The 17767-nt window shown below is 47.2% G+C and overlaps 2 protein-coding genes across 5 annotated transcripts in view; both read right to left on the reverse strand.

Moving 5' to 3' along the window:
• TXK (TXK tyrosine kinase) overlaps nt 1-9479 on the reverse strand; it is a 98073-nt gene extending 88594 nt beyond the window's left edge. Inside the window, exon 1 of the mRNA XM_040966374.1 lies at nt 8803-9479. Within this exon, the coding sequence (XP_040822308.1) occupies nt 8803-8818 (16 nt within the window). The 5' untranslated portion in view covers nt 8819-9479. The remainder of the gene's footprint in view (nt 1-8802) is intronic.
• Nucleotides 9480-11536: 2057 nt separating this feature from the next.
• TEC (tec protein tyrosine kinase) overlaps nt 11537-17767 on the reverse strand; it is a 110459-nt gene continuing 104228 nt past the window's right edge. For 3 of the 4 annotated variants that reach the window (XM_040966371.1, XM_040966372.1, XM_040966370.1), the window contains exons 16-18: nt 13654-13772; nt 13413-13570; nt 11537-11749 (exon numbers count right to left, since the gene is read on the reverse strand). In XM_040966371.1, coding sequence (XP_040822305.1) covers nt 11666-11749; nt 13413-13570; nt 13654-13772 — 361 coding nt within the window. In that variant the 3' untranslated portion in view covers nt 11537-11665. The remainder of the gene's footprint in view (nt 11750-13412; nt 13571-13653; nt 13773-17767) is intronic. The other variant, XM_040966373.1, reaches the window with a different exon arrangement.

The raw sequence follows: 17767 nt of genomic DNA on the forward strand, positions 1-17767 counted from the left end.
ACAGCTCCTCCTCCCAGAGTGGTAGGCAAATTTCTCCCAAAGGCCTGTGCACCCTGGATGATCTGATTTCCTAGTGCCTCACATCCTACTCTACCCTCCCTTTCACCAGGGAATGCGTGCTTGCTTCCCTCCGGTCTGCTTCTAGAGCCTTACAGCCTTCAGGCACCCTTCCTTCAGAGATCTGCATTCTTCGCTTCTCCAAGTCTTCTAAGTCTTTGCTCAAATCTCAGCTTCATCCTATGATGAATTATGACCATCATGTTCACTCCCCAAGTTGAAGATTCTTACTCTGCTCTCCCTCTCTGCTTCCCTCCCTCTCTCCTTCCCTCCCTTCCTTCTTCCCGCTTTTCCTGCTTCTTTCCTTACTGGAATTCTCCACCTTCTGACATATTGAGCAACTTAGATACCTTTTATTCTCAAATTGTCTCTCCCACTAGAATGCACAAAGTTTTTTTTTGCATATTTTGTTCAAAGGCTAGAAAACTCTTTATAATACATACTCTATAACTGTCGAATGGGTGAATGGATCTGAAGGAGCACCAAATCCTAAGCTTCCTCAGAACACCCACCAGTATTAATTCAGCCTTAATAAGAATATGCAAACTGTGCTTAGGAACAGAACAGGTGCAACAGGAGGCAGAGCACAGTTAGAGTGGGACTTTGGGTTAGATGGTTATGAAAGTCTTTGAAAGAAGAGGGGATAGGTTTTCATTATCTACCTCGTAGGGATTCTCAACAGGTACAGAGACAAAGAAAAATTTGGTCACAAGCCAAACCACAGGAAATGGTGGTCAGCTGGGAACCTTTGCATTGCAGACTGTTTAGCAGTACGCCTTACCTCTAAGCACTAATGCCAGCAATAACACATTGCCCTTCCCAACTAACACCCTCACCACCATCACCTTCTCCATCTGTGAAAACCAGAATGTTTTCCGGCACTGACAAATGTTCCCTGAAGTACTTACTACCTTGTAAGATGTTCAACATCAGGAATCTTAACTTTGTCTTTCCCATAAGCAGCAAAAACTCAATAAATAGCTGTTAAATAAGATCTCACCAATACTCATACTATTACATTGCACCTAGGCTCTCTCATAGCCTGATGTTGGCCACAGAGAAAGCGAGGTTGACCATGACCTTTTAGCTAGGTAGAATCTAAAAGACTAAACCCCTGGGGCTTTCGATAGCATTTATGATAACTGTAAATCTAATCTTCTGTTGCAGAACTATACATTAAAAAAGAAAAAGAAAAGAAACTTTGCAAACTTAAACATACTAAAACAAAATACTAAATGAAACAGCACATATTAAAAACTTTTTAGGGGCTCAGCACTATGGCTCAATAGCTAAATCCTCACATTGCATGCCTAGGCTCCCATACAGGTGCTGATTCACGTCCAGGCTGTTCCACTTCCCATCCAGCTCCCTGCTTATGGCCTGGGAAAGTAGGAGAAGATGGCCCAAAGCCTTGGGACTGTGCACTTAGAGAAGGTTCTTGACTTCTGGCTTTGGACCATTTCACCTCTGGCCATTGCAGCCATTTGGGGAATGAACCAGCAGATAGAAGATTTTTTTTCCCTCTCTGACTCCTTCTCTCTGTAAATCTGATCTGCCTTTTCAGTAAAAATAAAGCTTTAAAAACCTTTATGGTACTCTAATTTTTTTCAGTATTAGGATGCAATGATGCTGAGTAAGCTTTTTGTAGGGCACACACTGCTTCATTTTCTTGTAGCAATAGTTTGTTTCTACACAGCTACTCAAGTGTCACATCTGGAAAGTGTAGACAACACAACCTCTCCCAACAGAACCCTGGCCTTGTCTGTTTTTTTCAGCCAGTAACACAGTACCATAGCCAAGGTAAGTCATACAGAAAGGAGGTTTATTTTGATTCGCAGTTCTGGTTCAAGATCAAGTGGTTGCCTCTGAGATGTCCTTCACTTTGGAAGAGTCCTACATCAGGTCCAAGCATCACATGGTAAGAGGTAGGCATCTCCTCTGGAGATGGTCCATTAACCTGGGAATTGTGTGAATGGATGAACCCATTCCTGACAGCAGGGCACTCATTACCTCTGAATTCCATCTGTGAATACCTGATAATGGCAATAAACCACCACATCAACTTTAGAGAAGACAAACCATATTCAAAACACAGTAGTCCCTCCTGTACCAGGCACTGCCAATACTAAGCTCTTACTCATTCACCACACTAGCATGGAGATAGGCCCACAACATTGAAATGGAATAACTGAGAGGGTCAATCATGTGCACAGTCACGTAGCAGAAAAGCAGCTGACATCAGAATCTGAGCCAGTGAGTTTGGCTCAGAGTCCATGGGGTCTAACGATGATACTATGCCTGTGGACGTGAAGGGACTGGCATACAGCAGCTATGCGCTGACTTCCCCACCTTTGGCCTCAGCTGGTTTCCTTAGAAGTCCCTCAGGAAGCATTCATTGGTTATTCATAAGACACAAAGTTAAACAGAGAAGCAGGTGTGGTTCTTCCTCTGAAGACAAAAGCAAGAAGGCAGAGTCGGCCAAAGCTCATGTTGGGCTCCTCAGTTCCTCTCTTCGGAACCCAGTCTTAGCTGCTGTGGCTGATACAAAAGCACATGTACCCCCCATCCAGGGCTTCAATGGGCATTCTCCAGCCCACGATCCAAACAGCTCTCAGGAGAGGCTCCGTCACTTCATCTCATTGGAGTGTGCATGACTGCCACAACGCTAAACAAGCTGGACAGTGGCCTTTACATATTCATAAACACAACTGTGTATGAGTTAGAAAGGAACAGGTTGGTTGCTGCAAAAAGCTGACTCAAAGGTTGTGTAGGCTGGGGAAGTCAGAATTGGATAGGATAGGCCAGCAGCAGTCTAGACTCAGGGAAGAGGTGGCGTGAGAAGGCAGTTCACTGGCTGATCCCTCCTGTTCAGCGGAGGGAAGATGCGGATCTGCCAAGGCCTTCAACCCATATGAGGAAGAGTAAGCTGCCTTCCTCAAGGCTCCCCATTTAAATCTTATCTACACCTAAAACAAACAAAACGAAATAAAACAAAATGAAACACCATCATCAAAACATCCAACATCATGTTTCACCAAATACCTCAGCTCAATCATACAAACCCATAAGATTAAACATTATAACTCCTTCAGTTTAAACACATGGAACTTTGAAAGAGAAATTGCTCCTATCAGGAATACTTAGGCACCAGCAAAAGGCCTTCCTCTGTTAACTGAATGCACAGCTACATACCAGTATGGCAGACAGCAGCCCCACGAACACCCCCTTTGCTTTCTTTGCTCTTTTCTGCTGCCTATAACTTAGGAGGAAATCTTTTAAAAAACAGGACTATTTCCTTGGGGGGGTAAATGTTGTGGTACAGTGAATTAAGCTGCTACTGCATGAAACACCTGCATGCAAATCAGGGGGCCAGCTGAAGTCCTTGCTACTCCATTTCCAAATCTAGTTTCCTGTGAATGTGCCTGGGAGGCAGCAGGTGATGGCGCAGCACTTGGGTCTCTGCCACCCATGTAAAAGACCTAGGAGGAGTTTCTGGTTCCTGGCTTCAGCCCGGCCTAGTCTTGGCTCTTATAGGCATTTGGGGAACAAACCAGGGGATGGAAGATACGTGTGTGTGTGTGTGAGAGAGAGAGAGACAGAGAGAGAAATAGAGAAAAATAGATACATTGCCCTGCAAATCAACAAACACATATTTTAAAAAGTAGCTGTTATCCCTGATTCAACAACAAAGACACTTTAAGCCTGCTCTGCCTCAGCTTTAGGTACAACAAGGCTTTATGCTATTTCTCCCAAAGACCAAAACAACCATGAGCAAGCAGGCCAAATCTGCCCTGACTAGGGTTCCATCCTTCCAGCACAGCACAGCTGCTCACAGACGGCTGTGCCAGTAAATGATTGTTGAATAAATAAAAGGCAAATGATGAAAATCAAACTGTGCCCTTCTGCCTCCTTGCTTGGCGTGCCTTTCCAATACTGGTCCCTGTGAAATTACAGATTGCAGTACTGCCAAGGCAGGCACTGGTGAACATTAACTCCCTGCCCCTTGTGAGTGGGCAGTGAGGTCTTCCAGGTAGGGACGTGGGGCTCACTGTACATGCATTCTATGACGACAGCTTGCTGGCTAGCCTGTGGAGAGAACGCTGGTGTGCTTTTAGACAATTGAAAATTTAAGCTGAAATTCATGTCTGGCAAAGGCCTTCTCCAGAGACTGAAATGCCCCCAGTGGAAACAGTTCAGGGCTGTGGATTAACATAGAGGGCCAGCGCTTCACTTAACACTGGCACCGTTCTTTTCATCTTCTCCTTATTCCTCAGCAAATATCTTTAAACCAGAAGTGCACAGCACGCAAGAGTAATCCCCGAGACCTTTACAGAAACTGGCTCGGCTCTCCTGGGCTAAGCAGTTGAACCTCTTATTTGTTTGGTCCCCAAGTTCTTTCCTGAGAAAACCGTGTCAGTGAGCTCTTCTATGGGCTTCCATCAGGGGGCACTACTTCTTAGGTTGCCTGGCAGCTCAACCAAGCAGCTGAGAAGAAAAAATCAGGGGTACAGGACTGCCTGGAAGCAAAGCCACTGCTAATCCCTTCCCCCTGTCTCTAATGTCTCAAGGTTTACGTCAGTATCACCTCAAGTTGATCCCCTGCCATTTCCGATGTTGGAGTTTCATTTTCAATCAGTGGACCCAGTGAAATTCATTCCTACTAAGTTAGCTCATTAGAGTAACTGGCAGATGGCTAGGATTTTTCTTTCAAAACATACCTCGAAGTCAGCTCCATTCAACAGCTGCCTTGAGCCAAGGCCTGGGCTTGCCACCCAGCACCTGTGCTGGAGGCTGTCCTGGGGAGATAAGGGCCTCTGGTGCCCAGCACCTGCAGTCCTTGAAAACCTGTAGTGGTGGTGGATAAATGTCTGGAGAACATCATGGCTGAGCCAGGCAGGTTGCCACAAGATGTCTTTTGTTTTCTAATTTGCCAAAAAAATTAGATGTTCTTTTACTCCACCATAAATACCCATCGAAAGATCCCTTCTTTAAGAGTCTATGAAGACCCTTTTAAACAATATATAATCTGGGAGATCTGAGTGTGGGGAGAGCAACTGCAGTAGACTCATGAGGAACTGTGAGGAAGCAAGACCCAGCTACTGACAACCATGGGGCTTGGCCTGTCCAGGCTGGAAGGGGCTGTTGGGAGGTAGCTCCTGGGAGTCAGGGTGCCACAGGGCATGGCAGCCAGATCCCCTTGCAGCTGGCTCAGGTGTTTCCCTTCTTCAGCCAGGTCACCAAGCACTCTTCCACCACCCCAAAACCCTTTGCCAGAAGTTGATCTCTTTCCAGTAATGAGCTCATGTGAGCTGGATTTGGCACATCCTCTCCCACCCCCGCGTCTCAGAGCAGTGTTTCCTAGAACTCTGCAGTCTGTGAGCTCCAAGTTCCTGACAAGTTCACAGGCGCCACACCCAAGACATCTGTGTGATGTGAAGAAGTGCTCGGCCACAAGACCTGCTGGGGCGGCTGGCACTGACCCATGGTGGGCAGGGAGCACAGGCGACCCTAGAGGGTGGGTCCCCAGAGGAGCAACAGGACCTGCAGGGCAGTACACACGAGATGGCAAGGAAACCTCAAAAAGGAAATTTCCTCAAGTGGCTGCAGAGGGACTGGCATGGTGATGTGGTGGGTTAAGGCACCACCTGTGACACTGGCATCCCATATGAATGCCAGAACTCCACTAATATACCTGAAAGCAGCAGAAGGTGGTCCAGCTGCTTGGGCCCTGCCAGTGGATGAAAAATCTCTTTTTTTCTCTCTCCCTCTTTCTCTGTAATTGTGCGTTTAAAATTAAAAAAATTTTTTTTCATTTCTTTACTTTCAAAGAGTTACAGAGAGAAAGGGGAAGGAGAGAGGGAGGAAGAGAGGGAGAGAGAAATCATCCATCCACCAGTTCATTTCCCAGACGCTACAGTGCCAGGTCAGGTTGAAGCTAGGAGCTTTATCTGAATCTTATATATGAGCAGCAGGTGCCCAAACTCTTGGCCCATCCTCTGCTGCTTTCTCAGGCAATTAGCAGGGAACTGGATCAGAAGTGGAGCAGCCAGGACATAAACTGGCACCCTTACAGGATGCTGACATTGCAGGCAGTAGCTTTACTCACTTGCTATACCACAACACCTGCCCCTGGTAAGTCTGCCTTTCAGACAAATGACTAAATAAATCTTTTTCAAAGGCAACAAAAGAATAGCTGGAGTTATCTCTGGTTGGAAACAAATTATCCCTAGACCTAGTGAGTTAATTTTTGATCAGTTTCTATGGGTCTGGGGGCCAGGAGTTATAGCTTAGCTACAAGGCTCTTATTCAAGGTCTCACATCAAGTTGTCCTCAAGCTGAGCTGGACTGGAGCTGGGGACTCTTTTCCTAAAGGCTACCTTGGCTCCAGGTATCCTAGTCTGTGCATTGGCCCCTCATTCTTACAGTGGAGCAGCAGCAGAGACAGAGGTCCAATAGCACCATTTGTGGCCTAGCTTCAAGGTCTTCACCTCTCCCATGGTATGTTTACGAGGAGCTTGGTCCACTTCATACTCAAGGGGAGGGACTGGCAAGGGCATGAACACCTGAGCTGATGTAATGAGACACAAGAGGGAATGAGAGGGCTTTGAAAACAGAGAGGAAAGGCATGTGAGCCAGGACCCTTCCCCATCCCCAGGTCAAAAGAGGCCCAGAAATCTATATATCATTAGTGCTTAGGTAGGCTCCAGGGATGCTGAGGCCACACCAAGACCCATGTGGTTATCTTTTCTTTCTTCATAGGGAAGAAAGACAGAAAAAATTTAGACCAAAAGGAAAAAAAAAAAAAACTGGGCAGACTTAGAGGTAAAATTTTCAATGCTCAGCTACTCAACATAGCACTCATAAGGCTGATCTCACAGCAAGGCAGCAGTGGGCTGGAGGAAACACTGACTGCTCATTTTCCCAGACAGAACGTCACAGAGCAGCACTCTTCCCCCCAACCCCCCCGAACCTCCCCTGATTTAGTGAGAGCCAAGCCTCCTACCCCAGAGCATCCCACCCAGCCGAACATCTGGGACAGCCCTTCCCTATAGCAAATGTATTTCATGAATTACTCTAGCAAGCACAACCGAGCCTTTCTTTCTTTCTTTTTTTTCTTTTTTCGATCAACAGAAACACACCTCCAGGCATCTCTTGGCTGTCTCCTGCTCAGCAATAAGCAATCCGCTGTTTTCACCTGGGAGACAATGAAGCCTTGTCTGGCTGCAATTGTAGGGCAGGAAAAAAAAAAATAGAAACAGGTGATTCTCACCATCAAATCAAATAATCAGGAGCTGGGAGGGACACAGACTATTATCTTCCTTCCGTTTCAAAGAGAGCAACCCTCAAAACACCCCAGCAACAGACTCTTGTTTTTTTCCCTTGGGTCACCCAACCTTTGCCTCAACTCTCACAACTATTTATGTCATGTACAACAGAATCCTTCCTATTATAATGGACAGCATTTTCTCCAGCTCTGATCTCAGGGGTTGGGGGGGGAGGGATGAAGAACAGATGCCCTGACAGCTTTTCATATTTCATAGTTCTTACTGCGTCACTGTCAGCTTTGTCTGGCCACCAGGGAGGCGGGGACGCACAGGCTGCTGCTTTTTAGCTTTCTCGGCTTTGATCTGCTTGGCCTGCATGTTTGATAACAGGTAGCCTTTTTATCTGAGTGGATCAAAACTGCCTAGTTACACTCGAGTCAGCACAGCTGGAACTTCATGATTTATTTGTTCAACAAGTTACAGTGACAAGTGTTGGATCAGAAGTGACTGGTCTTAAACAGACGTCACTTAAGCATTACAGTCAGTCTTTCCTGACACCACTCAACATTCGGAAATGCAAAACCTGGGCTGTCTGGCCTTGGCTGCTTTGATCTGATTGAACTTTGTTGAAGTTTGGTTCCACCGGCCTCCAAAATTAAAACCAAAACTAGCACTTTTCTTATTTTAAAAATATTTATACATTAACAAGGCCCTCCTAGGCCTTAGGATCACAGAACTAACTCTAAGGAACACATCCAAAAATTGCACAAGTTACCCCAATAATCTTCAACAGCAGTACCAAAGCGAAGTTTATGAAGCATCTGCCATTTTTGTCCATTGCTTGTGATATGTTGTTGACTGGTGGACAAAAAGAGTCCCTATTTTTCAGGGATATGACAAAAAGTTGCCACCAGTAACCCACCAAAGTGGTAGCAAATCCAGAGTGATAACTGGTGTTCAGTCCTGAGTTGTCCCCGTGAAGTATTTTAACAACAATCAACACACATAAGTGTGTGTTGTTACACACATATCTGAGGAAACTCTGGTTTGTGGAAAATAGAATCAAAAGATAGTTATATTCTTGCAAAAAAAAATTTTTTTTTAAATGCATGCTTCTCAGTCGTCTTCAGAAAGCCTATGAGAAATGCATATTGTTTTTTAAAACACATAACTGTCAAACACTGCACCAAAATTAACATCATTTCATTCCAGTTCCACCACCTTTGGGAACACCATGGTACAGATTTAAGTGCCCCAAGTTTGCTTAGTCGTCACCCATGCTCTCCATAGCCGAACAGTGCCCATAATTACATGAGCACACTAGGTATTTAAATAAGAAACACAGCCGTGCCGCAATATCTGGGGGAAATAATCTTCACAATTTCACAAGTTCTATGCCTTAGGAAGAGAAAAAACTTTTGGTATTCGAGAAGTGCCCAGTACCAGCCGTGCAGGAAAGGATGGAGCCCATGGTACTCACAGGTGGACAGAATCATGGCTGCAGCTCCGCCGGAGTAAACAAACCAGCCTTCAGGTTCTCAGCCAAGCTCCACTCACAAAAGCACATCTTTGAAGTGAAATCATAGTTCACCCACGACCTTTCTCACAGGCGCAGTTAGCCCCACCTATTTTCCTGTTCTAAAAACCTCAGAGGAGTGTGTGAATGACAACGAATGGCCGACCTTGAAAGTGCACCCACATCCCTCCCCTTGCTACTCTAAGCTCCTCATGCCCAAATATGACAGATGCCAGCAAACACTGGCCAGACAACACAGAATCTTGGTAAGAGGAATATCTTAAAGATCACCAAGTCAAACTGTCCCCTCTGGACAGAGAATGAAATAAAAGAGAACCGAAAGGATTAGGGACTTGCCCAAGGCCCCAGAGAGTCGGGGGGAACAGACTTACAGGTCTGGGAACGTCAAATGCAGAATATTCCGCCTGCTCACTTGGGAGGAGAGACTCCAGAGCTCTGGCTTAAGGGTGGGTACAATCTACTATCACACAGGGTGACAACCCCAGCCACACCCCAGCCTGCACTGGGGAGCACTGCTGCATCACCATGGAAACCAGAACCAAAAACTTGCTAAGGGAACAACTTCACAGGGACCCGCCATCACCACACTGCTCCTGCTTTCGCATTCAGAGGGGATATCTCTCGGTTTTACTTCACCTTTTGCCTTCCATATTCTCTCATATAGAAAGATTTTCTTCAATATTTTTGAAGAAAACCTTGCCAAAGATTGCCAAATGTGGTCATTCTTGGGTCCTCCTCAGAGGTAAATGACTGTTAGGGTACAGACTTGACCCTCCCCTTCCTCTCACCAACATCAGCTAGTTCTTCCCAGAGGGGAAGGATGGAAAGGTGATGGGAGGAGGCAGGGAGTGGACGGTGGCAGAAGAGTGCCGCAGTCACAGCAAAGGACCCTGGGACCAGCCCCTGAAACAATGTACAAGCCAGTGAGAAGGTGCCCCTGTCTCTGTGACGTCAGGCAGGGGAGGGCAAAAGCGGCAAGCTGTGGCAAGACAGGACAAATACTTCTTACCGCTACAGAAAGAATGCACATTACCTTCAGCACACGACTTCCTGGCACATGGATTCCAGACAGGCCATGGTGAAGAGAAAAGCTCCTGCAGGGGTCAGAGACAGGATGCAGCTCCCAGCAGGCCTAGGTGTTCACCCAAGCAGCCTCCACAGGGGATGGGGCTCCCAAAGAAAGACCCCAGGTTGGCCACAGCTTTCCAACCACTCCCCCTACCCCGCCCAGAGTACCGAGTGAGGCCATCAGTGGTCTCCTACCAGTGACTGGGACAGGTCTGTGTTCCCTGCAGCACCTGAAGATAAACGAGGCTCCACTGGAGCTGGCATCTCAGTCGGAGGCTATGAGGGTGAGAAACCTACACCATCAAACTGCATAGCAGGGCCTATGGCAAAGCTTTCCCAGATTCCCCGATCTTGACACCCAAGTCGGTCCAGGCCTCCCAAAAAACGACTGGGAAACATCTAGGAATATCACTGTCCCTGGGGCCCCTCCAGGACTCCAGACCACAGTTGGAGCATTTGCTGAGCCCTTCTGTGACCAGCTTCACCTGAGCACTGTGCTCTGGAACCCAGCACCTGCAATCAGAACCTACGCCCTGTGGCAGCTTAACACAGGAACTGACTCACACCCACCTGACAGTCCATCTGATTCCAATTAGCCATGAACAGCGTGGGCAGGACCACAGAGCCTAGACTCAGGTCCAGCTTAGAGCTAAAGAAGGACAGGTACCCCCAGACATAAACTTCCTAAGTCTAGCTAAGCGTGCATGTGTGTGAGGGCATTAGCAAAAGGAGACATTTTCCTCTTCAATAAGAATATCTGGGGGCTTGCACATCAGCTCAACTGACTAATCCTCTGCCTGCAAGTACCAGCATTCTATAAAGGCACCAGTTTGTGTCCTGGCTGTTCCCCTTCCCATCCAGTTCCCTGCTTGTGGCCTGGGAAAGCAGTAGAGGACGGTCTAAAGCCTTGGGACCTTGCACCTGTGTGAGAGATCCAGAAGAAGCTCCTGGCTCTTGGCTTCAGATCAGCTCAGCTCAGGTCACTGCAGCCACTTGGGGAGTGCAGATGGAAGATCTTTGTCTCTTGTTCTCTGTATAAATCTGTATAAATCTGCCTTTCCAATAAAAATGAACACTTTTAAAAAAATATTTGATCCCTAGGGGTACAGAAATTAACAACTGTAGGGCATAGTCTCTAGAGCTGAGAAAGTTAACTCCTGTGATGCCAAATTAGAATTTTCAATCAAAAGACAACTCATGTTTCTTATAAATATAAAACTTTATATATTATATATATATCTACAATATATACAGCATGCAAATATTTTTCATAGCAATCTTGAAAACAGAGATGCTTTCATTACAAAAGATGGGCACTTTGCAAGGTAGGTAGGTTCCTGATTCACCTAGATCCAATTCTAGACTAGGCCCTGGGCCGATACTTCTGGAAAGAAAAAGGGAGGAAAGGAGATGCCGGAAGATGGGTCCGACATCCTCCCCCCTCCCAAACACCCAGGCCTGATAGCTGACACCAGCTTGCGATGGCCAAACCTGTGGCCTGGGCACGGTGCCTGGCCCACAATCAGCACTCAGTGACTGGGCAATGAAGAGAAGTGATTGCTGTGATCACCCTCTGCAAGGCAGTGTTTCCATAATCTGGAAGAGTCAGTCACAGAGCTAAGGCTGGCCTTGAAGTACGTGCTTCAGGTGTTTCCACTTTGTAAGCACACTCAGGCAACCAGCCAGAGCCATTTCCTTCTCACGCTTTGGAATCCGGGAGCCACGGGTCACAAGAATGCTATCTTCCAAAAGTCTCTTCACATTCGACAAGTTCATCTATTGTGCGCAGCAACTCTTCAAAAGAAGGCCTTCCTTCTGGTTTCTGTAATTAAAAGTCAAAGAGAACAGTGGGTTCCAGAATCCATTCCACAGTTTTTCGTTGCTTAAATCAATGCTTTGCAACTAGAATAAGCAAGCACCTATCTCCAAGCAGGTCTATCCCTGCCTATCTAAGTACTGTGTGCCCGGCTAGACTAACCTCTCATAGGCACTGCTTTCATGCCCTGTTTCTAGAACCTAATACAGCTTCTCAATACATACAAGATCAAGTCTTCCAGAGCCCTTTGTAACCTGACCCTCCCCCATCCCCTTGTTACCCAATCTCATTTCCCACAAAAACCCTCACGTGTGCTCACTGTCAGCTAAACCAGACCGATCTTGCTCCTCGTGTGCACATGCTGTCTTCATAACCACCTCCTTACCTCCGTTCACTCTGTTCTCTCTCCACCTAGTACCACTTCCTGCCCAGAAAGTCTCTACCCGTGCCACTCACTGCTCTTGGGAGGTGTTCCAGCGAGTGACTGAGAGCCTGGCTTTGGTGTCTGATGGCCCGTGCTGCTCTCTGCCAGCACCAGTTTCACGTGCCTCAATCTTCAAATCACAGTAAAACTATACTTCAAAAAGGTTTCTGGTGTGTTTCTTTGAAGAATTATTTACTTGCCTCTTTGAAATGCAGAGCTACAGAGAGAGGAAGGAATCAAGAGAGAGAGAGAGAGAAGACCTTCCATCTACTAGTTTACTCCCTAAGTAGCTGCCAACAGCTGGGGCTGGGCCAGGCTGTAACCAGGAGCCAAGACCTCCATCCAGGTCTCCCATGTGGATGGCTGAAACTCGAGCAGTGGGCCATCACTCACTCAAGTGCATTAAGAGAACTGTCCAGGAGCAGTGCAGTTGGAGCAGCCCCCAGACACAGCCTGACACCCTGTGCCACAACACCTTCCATCAAAAGGCTATTGTGAGAACAAAATCTAATCCACTCAGTATAGTACACTGCACATAAGCCAATGTTGCTGTCTTTCTAAAGTCGTTTTGGCGTCTCATCTCTTCTTTGAGGGGACATTTCAATGTCTCCACAGACTGGGTGAGGATATCTGGGGATCTTGAGGTCTAGAAAAGGAAATTCTGCTAAGAGTAGCTCCTCGGGGGACACATCTAGTGCATATGGACGTGCTTAGGTTCAAGTCCTAGGTCTGCTTCTGATTCCAGCTCCCTGATGGGCGCACCCTGGGGCAGGGGGACAGTACTACCCTCAGGGGAGCTTGGCTTCAACCTAAACCAGCCGTGGCTATTGCAGACACTTGAGGAGGAAAGCAGTGGATGGAATCTCTCTGCCTTCCTGATAAATAATATACATAAATAAGTAAATAAAAAGTGGATGCTTTAAATCGCACAGGCTCAAAGGAGGAGACCAGCTTTTCTAAGCCTATTCCCTGAATCAGACAACTGTGAGAGAGAATTACACCTGGGAGACAGGCAACAGCCTGCACTGATTAATATAGTTGTTAGCATTTTCCATTTCTTCATGGTATTCTCCCCATTACCCAGAATTTGGTTGAAAGGATGGCCTTCCTACCTAGAACTTGCAGCCCCTGTCAAAGATGCACCACCACATCTAGCCTAGATGGACTGCTCATTACTCATCTAACAAGCCCAATCCTTAAATGCCTGAGAGATTCAACAAGAAAACATAAAGAAAAAAACCATACCTCGTGCCAACATCTCAGCATCACATCATAGATGTATTTGGATGCCAACTTGGGCCGGTAGAGTCGGTGGCCACGGGTAACCATGGTTACCACTTCATAGTTGGTGTTTTTTTCAAAGGGCATCCTGCCCTCAGTGAACACCTCCCACATTAACACACCTGGAAAAGGAGAAGTAGTTTTCAAATGCTGTGCGTGCTTCCTCTACAGTGCAGAGCCAAGGACACGTGGGCCAGGAGCTTACCAAAGGACCAGACATCCGACTTGCTGCTAAAGCGGCTGTAATTAAACACTTCGGGTGGACACCATTTCACTGGAAATTTAGCGCCAGAAGAACTTGTGTACTGATCATCCAGAACATACCTAGCATAAGACACATCACAGATTGACACCTCCAAAGCACCACCTGTATTCTGCACAAGTCCTTTCAGTCTTCTCCCCTTACGATCAAAACCTCAGTTGACCGAAGCCCAGCAAGGATCCAATGGGAGCTAAAGATAGACCTCAGGGGCCTGAACATTCCCACCTTCCCAACTAACCTGGATGCACTACCTCACTGCTCTCTGCACTTTCATTCCTGTTCATCTTTTTGTCTGGAGGCAATCAAGACAGCATACAGTAAGAGTTTGCCAACTTATTAGCAAGCAGTTTTGTTCCTTAAGCAAAATTCAACCCAAAGGCTCCAGAGGTGGCAGAATTAAAGCAGCTTGTCTCTAAAGGCAGTGCCGTGAAGCAGCCACAGATTCATGTACTTTTAGCTCAGCACCGCTTGAACTACAGCATAAGACAAGATACACATGCAAAAAATGTACAAGGACATACGCAAGAGGTGCATACATTTATGTACTGTGACATCCCCACATGTACATGGGTACACTCAAACCCCTGCAGTAAGAGTGTCCCCAAGGAAGGACACTCAGAAACTGGTAACACTGGTTACCTTGGTAGAATCCTTAAGGACAGGAGCTAAATGGGAGACGTCAGCCCTGCATGCATTTACAAGAGGGATACAGGCATGTAGTATGAGGGCATATAAAATTAATTTCTAAAAGTCGTTAGGAGGTAAACAGTCGAATAGTTGCACACATTTCTTGTGTTCTACAGCATGGTGATTCTCCCCCAAGCTAGCAGGCAACTGACAGACAATACCACCACAGTTGGGATCAAACTGCTGCCAGTCCATGCAGGCCAGTTTGAGTGTGTGGACTATTTCAGAGGAGCTGATAACAGCAGTTTTTCCAAAAACCAAATAAGTGAACAGGGAGCATACGAAAGCACAGGGCCACCTGTCTGATACAGAGCATAGAAAGCAAATGAAGAGTACTGCAAATTAATACTCAAAAATCAAAATCCTTGTTCCATTTCTATCAGGCATGGGTACCCTGGCCCTGGCTTTTATGATTTTAGTATATTTTTTATCGGAAAGGCAGATTTACAGAGAGAAGTAAAGACAGAGGGAAAGATTCTCTATCTGCTAGTTCATTGCCCAATTGGTTGCAACAGCCAGAGCTGGGTTGATATAAAGCCAGGAGCTAGGAGCTTTTTCTGGGTTGCTCACATGGGTACAGGGTCCCAAGGCTTTGAGACATCCTTGACTGCTTTCCCAGACCACAAGCAGGGAGCTGGATCAGAAAAGGAGCAGCCTATACAAGAACCGGCACCCATATGGGATCACAGCAATTGTAAGGGGAGGATTAGCAAATTGAGTCATAGTGCTGGTCCCCAGCCCTGGCTTTCTGAGAGTTCCCAGAACTGCCTGGGGCCAATCACCTTGTCCCTCTTCTGGTTCCCTGAGAAAGCCAAACTAGTCTCAGACTGCAAACTCCAACCATGTTTCTGCTTCCACTAGGAGTCTTTCATCCAGAACGCGTCTGATTGACTCCTTCTCATCTTGTTGCCCTCATTCAGACATATCCCTCTCAGCGAGAGCTTTCTCACCATAGACACTCAGCAGGTACCAGCTGCCGCTGCCCTACCCAAAGCCACACCTGATCCCCTCCCACCCGCCAGCCACACTCTCCATCACAGGGACACATAGAACAGTTCTCATTTCCCAGGATATGCAGCCCCCATCAGTGTCTGAACTTCACTTTTGCAGGGTAAAAGCACCTGCAGTCAACAATGTGAACTAAGGAGTGAGGCTGCATCTTGGTACACCATAGCGAGATGATAGCTACTATATCTGAATTTCAGATCATTATCAGGTGTTACAATACTCGTTTTTTCTATCATTTCAAAATATAGAGCACATTGTTGGGCTCACAGGCAATACAAAAGCAGGTCTTGGGGCAGGGGATAGGTATTGGTTAGGCTCAGCAGTTAGTACACAACTTGGAACACTCATATCGCATATCAGAGTGCCTGGGCTCATGTTCCAGCTTTCCTCCCTATTCCAGCTTCTGAGAAGCGCTGGCTCAGGCCTATGTAGCAGAACCAGACTGGGTTGCTGGATCTTGACATCTGCTGGGTCTGGCCCTATCTTTGCTGTTGCAATTATTTGGGGAGTGAGCCAGTAGATAGATACATCTCTCTCTCTTCCTCTCTCCAGGTTTCAAAATCAAATAAGATAAACAAATAAAAGTTAAAACTTGAAAAAACAACAGGTAAGGAGTACATGGCCAGCCCACTGTCTTCAGAGCACTGTTCTAGCACTTAAGTCTATCCTCAGGCCTTATGTTCCTCCCTCCACTGAACACAAGGTGCCTGTGGGCAGGGACTCAGATGTCTTGCTCTCAGGTTCAGCCTAACACTAAGCCTTGTAGACAGTAGGCATTGCGTTTCTAATATATAAATGGATGAACATAGGAAGAGACAGAAGGAGATAAAGAAGAAACTACATGGGAAGATGCTTCATGGGAGATGAAATAAAATATTCTTTAGGGACAGCTGTTTGGTCTGGTGGCTATGATACTGGTTAGGATGCCAGGTCCCACAACAGAGTATCATGAGTCCGTCCCTGCTCCGGCTCTTGATTCCAGTGGCCTACTACTGTGGGTCCTGGGAGGCAGTGGTGATGGCTCTAACAATTGGATCCCTGCACTGACATACGAAACCCTGACTGCGTTTCCAGCTCCTGGCTTCAGCCCTCCTAGCCATGTTAAGTAGTTAGAATGAACCAAAGGAGGAGGAAACACTCTGACTCTCTAGTTCTCTCTCTCCTCTCTCTCATTCTCCCTCTGGATCTCTAGCTTTCTGTCACTGGCATGACTAATTTTTTAAAGTTAAGTTTGTTTGTTTTTTTTAAAGATTTATTTTATTTTTATTGGAAAGGTGGATATACAGAGAGGAAAGACAGAGAGGAAGATCTTCCGTCCAACGATTCACTTCCCAAGTGAGCACAACGGCCGATGCTATGCCGGTCCGAAGCCAGAAGCCTCTTCCGGGTCTCCCACGCGGGTGCGGGGTCCCAAAGCTTTGGGCTGTCCTCGACTGCTTTCCCGGGCCACAGGCAGGGAGCTAGATGGGAAGCGGGGCTGCTGGGATTAGAACCTGTGCCCATATGGGATCCCAGGCGTGAAAGGCGAGGACCTTAACCACTGCGCCATCGCGCCGGGCCCAAGATAAGTTTATTTTGATTCAGCGCAGGTATGTACAGCTGAGCACACTGGCTCCCTGGGGAGAGGGCCTCCAGGACAACCCAATCTTGGAGGTTAGGTTTTTTGATCTGCACAGGTTCCTGTAGCTGGGTCATGTCACTCTACACCCCCCACCCCCAAAGGGGCCAATAACCCACTGGTGTGTGTGAGAGCTGCCTCTGGGAGAAGGCTCAATTGAGGAGGGAAACTTCTTTATTGGGATGCAGACCCTGTAGGTGAGTGCAAGAAGCAAGGCAAGGAGCAGCCCAGACCATGACAGGTAATACTTGCTGGCACACGTGTGGGTCAGGTCTGGGGACAGATCAGACTGGGCCAGTACATAACACCCACTGGCAGATTTGAGAATCAGGGCAGAGGGCAGGAGGAGTCAGAACAGGGCCACAATACCAGCCAGTTCACATTAGGACTGGGACAGCAATGAGGCCGGGTTGGGATAGGCAGCAACACCCAACAGTAGGAGCTGGAACAGGGGGTAGACTAGACTAAGCCAAATGGGGTAATAAAACTGCAGACACTGAGGTGAGGCGAGTTGTCAGCCTAGGCCCAGATGGGGCTGGGGATGTGAGTCCCAGGGATGGGCGATCTGACAGGGGCCAGGTAGTTTGTTTCAGGGATGGGTTCCTGAGCCCTGAGGACAGGGGAACCGGGGGGCTTGGGTTGCTTGGCCCAGATCCTGGGGCCTGCCTTCTAGGTGGGTGTTGGTTTCATGAGTTCCAACCAGGAGTTGGGGATATGGCGGGGCTAGGTCTCCTGGCCTGGGCT

Source organism: Ochotona curzoniae, unplaced genomic scaffold (genome assembly GCF_017591425.1).
Source record: "Ochotona curzoniae isolate NIBS_2020 unplaced genomic scaffold, NIBS_Ocur_1.0 scaffold_4505, whole genome shotgun sequence".
Classification (NCBI taxonomy): Eukaryota; Metazoa; Chordata; class Mammalia; order Lagomorpha; family Ochotonidae; genus Ochotona; species Ochotona curzoniae.